At 49.4% G+C, this 11,581-nt stretch overlaps 1 protein-coding gene across 1 annotated transcript; it reads right to left on the bottom strand.

The window, feature by feature from the left end:
• Nucleotides 1-400: 400 nt before the first annotated feature.
• Nucleotides 401-8,128, bottom strand: ZNF584 (zinc finger protein 584). The gene is made up of 3 exons (XM_015100713.3): nucleotides 7,680-8,128; nucleotides 6,691-6,817; nucleotides 401-1,946 (listed from the first exon to the last, which is right to left on the bottom strand). Exons 1-3 carry the CDS (start codon nucleotides 7,695-7,697, stop codon nucleotides 940-942), a joined length of 1,152 nt encoding a protein of 383 aa, XP_014956199.2. The 5' UTR covers nucleotides 7,698-8,128; the 3' UTR covers nucleotides 401-939.
• Between the last annotated feature and the right edge of the window lie 3,453 nt (nucleotides 8,129-11,581).

Genomic DNA, 11,581 nt, shown 5'->3' with positions numbered 1-11,581 from the left:
TTTCAGAGAGCTCAGCTTCTGAGCTGATTCTAGAAGCAGCTTCTCCTGGCTGGCACTGGAGGTTGCAGAACTTTCCCCAGAAACAAGGAGCCCAGCTGGTCCCTGCGCCCATTCACACGGGGACCTTCTACCCACCACTCCATTCTCCAGGCGAGCTCTGGGCCCAGAGGTACACCTGACATCCAGGCCAGGGATCCGCCCACAGAGCCCCTGAGTCTTCTCCCGGAGGTCTGAAGCTCCAGTGCAAACTCAGCCAACCTTGACTGGAGCTGGCCTCTGCCATCCTGCTGTCCCCACTGAGGCAGACAACAGTCAGGGACCTCCAGAGAAACAGCGCTCTCTATTTGTGAGCCCAGTTTGGTTCTCAGTCCTCGCACACACACAGATCAGAGCGCACAGATCAAGGGTGGCGTACACCGAAAGGTCTTTATTAGACATTTCAGAACCGCGTGAGACAGTCAGTCCGAGGGCTGGACAAATGCACGACAGGGACCAAACGTGGCGTCCAGAGAGTCCATAAAGATGGCCAACCTTCCCTGGAGGCCCCTGCAGCCACTGCTTAGCTACTCTTGGCCAGAGCTAGGTCACGTCCACACCTGAACTGGCTGTGGGGAGGGAATAAGACCCCATATGGAACCCAGCGCACATGACTCTCCTTATGGAGGAGAGAGCGGCTTCCTGGAGCACACAGTCACTGGTGCACGCTACAGGAGCTGCCAGCTCGGAGGGGTGGGACGGCTCCTGTCACAGGAACTGGCAGTGGCCCAACACAGAAAACAGCCGGCCGGGCCGGAGCACAGCACACCTGCCCCAGTCAGTGTGGGCGTGGGGCGGCGGGTTCCGCTTGCAAACGGCCCCTCTCTCCAGCCTCCCTTCCGGACTGAGAACCTGAGCAGGCGCCAGCCACGGCCGATGGCTTCCTGCGTGTCTGCCGGCCCGCTATGGCCTTCCTGCAGCATGGACCTTCCTGTGCTGGAGGAGGGTCGAGCCGTGTTTGAAGGCGCGACCGCACTCGGGGCACTCATGGGCCCGCTCCTCGGTGTGGAAGCGCTGGTGGCGGTTGCGGTAGGACCTGGTAGTGTAGGTCTTCCCGCACAGGCCACACTCGTAGGGGCGCTCGCCGGTGTGGACCTTTCGGTGCTGGTACAGCCCCGAGCGGGTCACGTAGGCCTTCCCACACTCGCCGCAGCCGTAGGGCCTCTCCCCCGTATGCACCCTCTGGTGCAGGACGAAGCTTTGGTTGTATTTGAAGAGCTTCCCGCACTGCCGGCACTCGTACGGCCTCTCTCCGATGTGCACCTTCCGGTGCCGAATGAGAGTGGACAGCACGCTGAAGGCCTTCCCGCACTCGCCGCACTCGTAAGGCCGCTCTCCGGTGTGGATTCTCTGGTGCAGGACGAGCGCGTCCTTGCGGTTGAAGGTCTTCCCGCACTCGGCACACTTGAAAGGCTTGATGCCAGAGTGAACCTTCTGGTGCTTCCTCAGTTTAGAAGGGTAACTGAAGGCCCTGCCACACTCGCCGCACACATGGGGCGCCTCTCCAGGGGCAGCGTTCCAGTGAGGAACCAGGGTTGAGTTTTCCGTGGGGCTGCTTCCACCTGCTGCGCCCCTGAAGGGCCTCTCTCTGGCGTGAGCAACGAGGTGGTCGAGGAGCGTGAAGGCCTGGGGGAAGGCCTGCCCACAGTCACTGCACCGGAAGGGCGTCTGTGCCGCGTGGCCGCCCTGCTGCCGCTGGCCAGCGGAGCCAGGTGGGCAGGCCTCACTGCACTCGGGGCTCCCGCAGGGCGCCCCCTCTCTGCGGGCAGCCTGAGACTGGAGGAGGCCTAAAGAGGCAGGGAAGGCCTGTCCAGACGTCCCCCACAGAGAGGGCTTCTCTGACAGGCAGACTTGGCAGCTCTCTCCAAGCTCGCGAGGGCCGTCCTCATCCTGCAGTCTACACAGACAACCTGGGACAGAAGAGGCGGGCACTGAGAGCGGGCCTGCAGGGAGGAGGCACCTTCAGCACCGGTGCCTGTGGCACACACCCACGGAGGTGTCCACAGACGTGCAGGAGGTTGCAGGGAAAGGTTCAGATGAGGAGGGGCTGGTCCAGGGGAACAGGGCTCTGCCTAACCCCAGAACAGGGAAACTGCAACAGGGACAAGGGGACAGAGACGGGAGCACTGCAGGGAGGGGGTCACGGTCTTCAAGTCATGCTCTGCCGAGGGCTTCAGCTGGGCCAGTGATGCTGATGACAGCAAGCCCCAGTGAACAGGTGACTGACAGCGGCCAGTGTCCATGGAGTGCTGACGGACATGTGCACCTCAGGTCACGTGCAGAGCAGGTCACAGTGGACAGCCCTGCAGTGGCACAGAGCTAGGGAACAAGACAGAGGCCAGAGGGGTGGGTCATCCAGAGCCTCAGGAGAGACTGCCAGACCACGCGGTGAGTCCAGAAGAGGGGCAAGGTGGGAGAAAGTTGTGGTCACTGGACCCAGCACCGAAATGCCAATGCACACAGATACGCATCACTGGAACCAAGGCCTCCCCTAGCCCCAGTCACTGAGTCTGGGACCCTTCCTGGCCTCTGCTCTGCTGACCACACTGTCCACCGTGTTGGGCACCCAGACCTCTTCCTCACCCTCCATGTGGGCAACCTTGGGGGACCCTGAGGGAGAAGAGTAGTAAGGCTGACCCACCCCACAAAAACGGAGGCAGCTCATGTCACCAGGGCAGCCATGAGGGAGGTCATGTATTAGAACGCAGGACTCTACGTTTTTTAAAAAAACTGTCGGAGGCAGCTGAATGTTCATTTGTTTTTTATTTATTTTTTTAAATTGAAATATAGTTGAATTACAGTACTGTATTAGTTTCTGGTATACAGCAAAGTGATTCAGTTATATATGTGTATATCTTTTTCAGATTATTTTCCATTATAGGTTATTAGAAGAGACTGAACATATCATGGTTTGGTTTACCACAGTTTTCTAGAAGAGAACTCCCTGTGAGGCAAAACTGACAATAATTAAATAAAGAATTAAGACAATAACAGAGACTTCAATGTCTAACTTTCATAAATGGATAGGACCACTAGGCAGAAAAAGAAGAAGGATATAACACTTGAATAACACTAAAAATCAACTAGACCTCTAAGACATCTATAGAACATGCTACTTAACAGAATACATAGTCTCCCCCATTCTGACATGCACATGAGACATTCTCCAAAAGAGACCATTTGCTAGGACATAAAACAAGCCTCAGTAGACTTCAGAGTAGAAAGCCACAACAGAAAAGAAATTGGGAAATTTACAAATATTTTAGAATTTTTTCTCATCATGGTTTATTACAAGCTATGAATATGCTTTCCTATGCCATACAACACGACTGTGTTGCTTATCCATTCTATATATAAGAATCTGCATCTGCTAGTCACAGACTCCAGTCCACCCCCTCCTGCTCCTTGCCCCATCCCCTGGCCACCAGAAGTCAGTTCTCCATGTCTGTGAATCTGGAAAACTCACAAACTTATGGAAATTAAAGTACTCCTAAGTCACCACAAGGAAAATTATAAAACACTTTGAGATAAATGAAAGAGAACACAACATACCAAAAGTCTTGCTTAGAAGGAAAATTATAGCAACACCTCTGAGCTGTCTTATTCACAACACCTCTGACACCAAATCCATGGGGGTTTCCATACCATTTCTCCAACTCCAACTGGGTGTTTAAGGATTCAATTCAATTCTGACACCAGATCCCACAGGTTACAGGCTTGGTCTCACAAGACTGCCCCTACCTCAGGCATCAGTCGAAGTCCCTTGCCTCCCATACTTCTGATAGCTGTAAATCTGGGATTCTCACAATTATTGATTCCTCTTCAGGTTCAATAAGTTGCTAGAACAGATCAGATAACTCAGGAAAAGAATTTACTTACTATTACCAATTTATTTTAAAGGCTATAACTCAGGAACAGCCCAGTGGAAGAAATGAAAAGGGTAGGGTATGCCAGGGGTGGAGGCTAAGGATGCAGAGGGTAAGAAGGATCCATGCCCTTGGTGGCACCATTCTCCTAGCATCTCAGATGTGTCCACTAACCCAGAAGCTCTCTGAACTGGTCATTTTGGAGTTTCCTCACATAGGCATGACTGACTGAATCACTGGCCACTGATGACTGGCCCAAACTCCAGCCCCCGCCGCCCCCCCAAAAAAAGTCAGGGTAGGGAAGTGAGAGGAGGAGGCTGGGAGTAACTGAAAATCCAACCTTCCAATCATCCCCTGATATTTCTGGTGACCAGCCCCTATTCTGAAACTATCCAGGGGTCCCCAGCAACTGTCATTGTTCATCAGCATACAGAAACATCTCATCACTTCAGAGATTCCAAAAGTTTTAGGAGCTGCATGCCAAAGAATTGGGAACAAAGACAAAATACATATTTCTTATATTGTCACAACACACATAATAATAAAAAAGATCTCTATACATATAACTGAATCACTGTAAATCACTGTAAACACTGTAAATCAACTACATTTCAATTATAAAATGGATTTTTTTAAAAAAGACCTTCAACCAATATCCTAACTTTATACTTCAAGGAACAAAAAGAAGAAAAGAAAACCCAAAAGTAGAAGGAAGACAATTAGAAAAAAAAAGAGAGAGCAAAGATAAACTAACTGAAGAAGAAATAGAATAGCTGAAAAGACTTAAGAAAAAAAAAAAAACTTCCCCACAGGAAAAACAAAAAAAGCTGGGCTGAGATGGTGTCATAGGTTAATACTAACACAGAAATAAAAATTAACGCCAATATTTCAGAAACTGTTCATAAAACAGAAGAGAAGAAGGGAACATTTCCCAATTCATCCATTGAAGCCAAAATTATCCTCATACTCAATCCAAATAAAGATACAAGAAAAGAAAATTGTACCACTGATAACTCATGAATATAGAAAATCAACTGCTGTAATACACCACATTAATAGCATAGAGGACAAAAATCACATGTTCATTTCAACAGATATGGAAAAGCACTGTACAAAATCTAACAACTTTTCACAATAAATGCACTCAACAAGAGAACTTCCTCACCTGAACAGGGCATATGTGATAAACTTACAGCTGACCCCATTCTTATTAGTGAAAGACTGATGAGTGCTTCTCCTGTAAGAACTGGAGCAAGAGAAGACGTCCACTCTTACAGTCTAGGTCCAATAGCCAAGTTGGTTAGGCAAAGGAAGAAGTAAGAATATCTCTATTCACAGATGTCCTGACATCATGGAAAATACCAAACAATCCGCTGAAAGAACTATTAGAACTAATAAATGAATTTAGCAAGGTTGCAGAGTACAAGATCTGTATAGGAAAGTCAATTACATTTCTATACACTGCTGCTAAGTCGCTCCAGTCATGTCCGACTCTGTGCGACCCCAGAGACAGCAGCCCACCAGGCTCCCCCGTCCCTGGGATTCTCCAGGCAAGAACACTGGAGTGGGTTGCCATTTTCTTCTCCAATGCATGAAAGTGAAAGTGAAGTCGCTCAGTCGTGTCTGACTCTTAGCGACCCCATGGACTGCAGCCTTCCAGGCTCCTCCGTCCATGGGATTTTCCAGGCAAGAGTACTGGAGTAGGGTGCCATTGCCTTCTCCATTGTATACACTAGCAATGTATAATCTAAAATGAAATTAAGAAAAAATTCCATTTAAAAGAGCATTAAAAAAAAGATTAAAAGGAGGGGGGGAGAGAGCATCAAAATGAATAAAATACTCAGAAATAAATTTAGCCTTGTATATTAAAAACACTGTTTAAAAAATTAGAGCTAGTGGGTTTCCCTGGTGGCTCAATGGTAAAAGACTCCGTCTGCCAATGCAGGAGACAGGTTCAGTCTCTGGTCCGGGAAGATCCCACGTGCTGTGGGGCAACTAAGCTCCTGAGCCACAACTACTGAGCCTGTGCTCTAGAGCCTGGGAGCTGAAATTACTGAGCTCACTTGCTGCAACTGCTAAAGCCCATCTGCCCTACAGCCCACGCTCCGCGACGAGAGAAGCCACCTCAGTGCCTGCATATGGCAAGGAAGAGCGGCCCAATTGCCGCGACTTAAGAAAGCCCACCCGCAGCAACAAGATCCAGCACAGTCCAAAATAAATAAATACATAAAAGTATTTTTTTAAAATATATGGAGCTAAATAAACAGAAATACATTCATGTTTATGGATTGAGAGATATTAAAGATGGCAGTCCTGGAATTTTCTGGAGGTCTAGTGGTTAGGACTCCACGCTTTCCCTGTCAAGGGCGCAGCTTCAATCCCTGATGGGTAACTAAAATCCCACAAACCACTCAAAGCAGAAAAAAAAAAAAAAAGTGGCTATCCTGCCCAAACTGATCTACTGATTTCAATTCATGGTTGACATCTGGCCCTATAAAATTTCTTTTGGAGGAGGAAGGCAAAACTCAGAGCACAGAGGGGCCAAAGCTTCAGCAAAGTCACACAGCCAGAAAGAGACAGAGCTGGGATTTGTTAGGCAAACTATAAACGTGTGAACCCCAAGCCCTACTCCAGGAGCCTGTGGGGCAACAGGTGTCAAAGCTGCCAACAGGGCTGCTCAGAGAGAGACAGGGAAGGGCACACAGACTCTGTGGGCTTTAGGATAAACAGAGCTTCCCATAGAGAAAAGGTAGAGGTGGTCTGTCTGTTGGGGAAAAGTGTGACTTACCTAGTGAGCCAATGAGTGCAAAGTTCTCCAGCATAACATCACGGTACAGGCTCCTCTGGGTCAAACTAAGGAGACCCCACTCCTCCTGGGAGAAATACACAGCTACATCCTCGAAAGTCACCGGGCCCTGTAATGATAAATTCCACTGAGTCTTAGGGTCAATAATGGGCAGAAAGACAACCAAAATATGGACAGAGAAGCACACCCACGCCCTTGACCCGTGCCTCAGGTCCCACCACATCCCTCACTGCCCTCATGGTTCCCTGTGAGCCCCCACCACTCACAAGCCCTCATACCTCTCTCCTCCGAAGACCCCTGGCTCAGAGGATTCCCAGGGCCCCCAATACCATTGGTGCCTCTCTCATCTTGTTGCTATTAAACTCTGCATCCAGCCCACAACAACAGGCTGCCATCGATGGACACCTAGAAGCACACAGGTCCATCCTATTTCCTGCTAGTCAATTCCCTGTCTCCCAGGGATCACCATTCGGAAGCCACAAAACCCACGGTACCGTCTCTCTCTCAGGCCTGAGTACCATACTCCAAACGCCCTCCACTTTGCCTTCCTGCACGCCTGGCACGTAACTGTACGGCAGCACGGTACGCCTCCACACCCTCAGCACAACCTCACCAGTCCACCCCACTGGCAGCTCTCGCATGTCTCTGTGCACACTGGTGTCTCCCGGGTGCCACCACGGGGAGCAATTTCAAGTCCATCCTGCCTCGCCCCCCGCCCCGCCACACCTCCAACGGCCCACGGCCAAGGGTACCCCCCGGCTCTGCACAGAGGACCTCCTCACCCTGCAACCCTCTGTCGCCGGGAAGCACACCACACGTAGCTCCCAGATCCCCGTCCCTCCTCCGTCTCTGTCTCTGCAGACGGCCCTTTCACCTGTCACAGCCTTCCTCACCTCTCACAGGCCATTCAGAGTCCAGGCCTGCTGGGTGGGGATTCGGGTGCTGAGAACTGGGGCGCACCTCCCACTCACCTGCGCCTCCTTGGCCATCGGAACCGAATGGCGGAGAGTTTCAGCGGGCTCAGCTGAGATCCGTACCCGCCGGCCCGCCCGAGCCCCCGGCCGACTGAAGACCAGGAGCCGCTTCCGGAGGTTCTCGGGGGACAACAGCAGGTCTCAGCGAAAGGGACTCATGGCCGGGGTCACGGTGCGAGCAAAGGCGCGGTGACGGTCCCCGCGGTGAGAGCGCTGCCCTCAACGTGCCTCACAGCGCGGGGCCACGCCGGGAGCCCAGCCCCACTGCCCTCCGCGTGACGCAGGGACCGCCAGCGGAGGCAAAACGGACCCCCGACCCCAACGTCGCAAGGCCCGGCCGGCCGGCGCCGCCAGGTGGCACCTCTGCCCGCGTGCCTCCATTCACTCGACTCCCGGGCCTCCCGTGGCCCGGTCTGGGGCGCGCGCGAAGCACCTGTCGCGTAACTGACGTCGCCGGCTGCGTCTGTACCGGCGTAGCCGACGGAGCCCGACGAGGGGCGTTTCCGGGAGAGCGGCGAGGGCGGGCCCGGGACTTCCGGTTGGACGTTTGGACCTGGGCGCGGGCGGAGGACGGCTTTGTCCCACCCACCTGCCTTTCCGTTATTGGCAAATGTATTTGTTTGTTACAGACCAAAGAGTAAAATTATACTGGTTTTGCCGCTTTTAAAGTAGGAAGTATGAATTTACGCTTTTTTGTACACGTCATTCATTACAGGGTACGACAGGACAGTTTGCTGCATGAAAAACCTGCTCGGATCCGCCTGTTCACCCCTCCCTCCCCTCCCCTGAGACCTCGGCAATTTCACTCTCTCTAGTTGTGCCTTTCCCAACATGTCATCAAGCTGGGATCATACAGTATGCACCTTTTTCAGCTGACTTTTTCACTTAGGAATACGCATTTAAGATTCCGCCATGCTTTCTTTGTGGCTCCAGAGCACAGTTCTTTTTACTGCTAAATAATACTCCATTGCATGAATGTACCAATTTCCTTATTTATTTACCCATGGAAAAGCATCCGTTTGACTCCAGTTCTAAGCAATTACGGATAAATTGCTATAAACACTCCTGTTCCACTGTCTGTGTGGACATATTTTCAATAGATTTGTGTAAATACCTAGGCGTGCGGTAGATGGATCACATAATAGGAGTGTATTGAAATTTATAAGAAACTACCAATTGTCTTCCTAGTTCAGTTCAGTTCAGTCACTCAGTCATGTCCAACTCTTTGCGACCCCAGAATTGCCGCACGCCAGGCCTCCCTGTCCATCACCAACTCCCGGAGTTCACTCAAACTCATGTTCATCGAGTCGGTGATGCCATCCAGCCATCTCATCCTCTGTCGTCCCCTTTTCCTCCTGCCCCCAATCCCTCCCAGCATCAGAGTCTTTTCCAATGAGTCAACTCTTCTCATGAGGTGGCCAAAGTACTGGAGTTTCAGCTTCAGCATCATTCCTTGCAAAGAACACCCAGGGCTGATCTCCTTTACAATGGACTGGTTGGATCTCCTTGCAGTCCAAGGGACTCTCAAGTCTTCTCCAACAGCACAGTTCAAAAGCATCAATTCTTCGGCGCTCAGCTTTCTTCACAGTCCAACTCTCACATCCATACAAACCACTGGAAAAACCATAGCCTTGACTAGATGGACCTTTGTTGGCAAAGTAATGTCTCTGCTTTTCAATATCTATCTAGGTTGGTCATAACTTTCCTTCCAAGGGCTATATAATTTTGCATTCTGGACAGCAGTAGAGTTCTTGTACAGCTTGTCAGTATTTTGGATTTTAGCCATTCTAATAGATATGTAGTGATATTGTTTAAATTTGAAATTCCATAATGGCATATGATGTTCAGAATATTTTCATCTGCTTCTCTCTGCCATCTGTGCATCTTCTTTGGTGTAATATCCAAATCTCTTGTTTTCTGTTTCTTTGGCTGCACCACGTGGCATTTGGGAATCTTAGTTCCCAGCACCCAGTTCTAACCACTGGACATCCAGGGAAGTTGATATTGCCCTTTGAAAATTGACATCAGAGCTTCCCTGGGGGTCTGTGCATGCGTGCTAAGTTGCTTCAGTTGCGTCCAACTCTGTGCAGCTGTATGGATTAATAGCCTGCCAGGCTCCTCTGTCTATGGGATTCCCCAGGCAAGAATATGGGGTGGCTTGCCATGTCCTCTTCCAGGGGATCTTCCCAACCCAGGGATTGAACCCGTGTCTCTTATAGATAAGTATGGTGTCATCTGCATATCGGAGGTTATTGATATTTCTCCTGGTAATCTTAATTCCAGCTTGTGCTTCATTCAGCCTGGCATTTCACATGATGTACTCTGCATATAAGTTAAATAAGCAGGGTGACAATCTACAGCCTTGATGTACTCTTTTCCCTATTTGGAACCAGTCTGTTGTCCTATGTCCAGTTCTAACTGTTGCTTCTTGACCTGCATACAGATTTCTCAGGAGGCAGGTCAGGTGGTCTGGTATTCCCATCTCTTTCAGAATTTTGCAGTTTGTTGTGATCTACACAGTCAAAGGCTTTGGCGTAGTCAATAAATCAGAAGTAGATGTTTTTCTGGAACTCTCTTGCTTTCTTGATGATCCAACAGATGTTGGAAATTTGATCTGTGATTCCTCTGCCTTTTCTAAATCCAGCTTGAATGTTTCATGTACTGTTCATGTACTCAGTTCACGTACTATTGAAGCCTGGCTTGGAGAATTTTCAGCACTACTTTGCTAGCATGTGAGATGAGTGCGATTGTGTGGTAGTTTGATCATTCTTTGGCATTGCCTTTCTTTGGGATTGGAATAAAAACTGACCTTTTCCAGTCCTGTGGCCACTGCTGAGTTTTGCAAATTTGCTGGCATATTGAGTGCAGCACTTCCACATCATCATCTTTTAGGATTTGAAACAGCTCAACTGGAATTCCATCACCTCCACTAGCTTTTTTCATAGTGATGCTTCCTAAGGCCCACTTGACTTTCCATTCCAGGATGTCTGGCTCTAGGTGAGTGATCACACCACTGGCATTACATGGGTCATGACGATCTTTTTTGCACAGTTCTTCTTGCCACCTCTTTTTAATATCTTCTGCTTCTGTTGGTCCATACGATTTCTGTCACTAATTGTGCCCATCTTTTCATGAAATGTTCCCTTGGTATCTCTAATTTTCTTGAAGAGATATCTAGTCTTTCCCATTCTATTGTTTTCCTCTATTTTTGCATTGATCACTGAGGAAGGCATTCTTCCTTCATTTTTTTCTTCCTCACTTTCTTCCTTCCACCACATGCTGGAGTCAAGATTGCTGGGAGAAATAGCAATAACCTCAGATACGCAGATGACACCACCTTTATGGCAGAAAAAATGAAGAAAAACTAAAGAGCCTCTTGATGAAAGTGCAAGAGGAGAGTGAAAAAGTTGGCTTAAAGCTCAACATTCAGAAAACTAAGATTGTGGCATCTGGTCCCATCACTTTATGGCAAATAGATGGGGAAACAATGGAAACAGTGAGAGACCTTATTCTGGGGGGGGCTATAAAATCACTGCAGATGGTGACTGCAGCCATGAAATTAAAAGAGTCTTGTTCCTTGGAAGAAAAGCCATGGCCAAGCTAGATAGCATACTAGAAAAGCAGAGACATTACTTTGCCAACAAAGGTCCATCTAGTCAAAGCTATGGTTTTTCCAGTAGTCATGTATGGATGTGAGAGTTGGACTATAAAGAAAGCTGAACGCCAAAGAATTGATGCTTTTGAACTGTGGTTTTGGAGAAGACTCTTCAGAGTCCCTTGGTCTGCAAGGAGATCCAACCAATCCGTCCTAAAGGAAATCAGTCCTGAATGTTCACTGGGAGGACTGATGCTGAGACTGACGTTCCAATACTTCGGCCACCTCATGCGAAGAACGGACT

Source organism: Ovis aries, chromosome 14, assembly GCF_016772045.2.
Source record: "Ovis aries strain OAR_USU_Benz2616 breed Rambouillet chromosome 14, ARS-UI_Ramb_v3.0, whole genome shotgun sequence".
Classification (NCBI taxonomy): Eukaryota; Metazoa; Chordata; class Mammalia; order Artiodactyla; family Bovidae; genus Ovis; species Ovis aries.
Note: the sequence above shows the minus strand (reverse complement) of the source record. Positions and strands in the feature narration are given on the sequence as shown.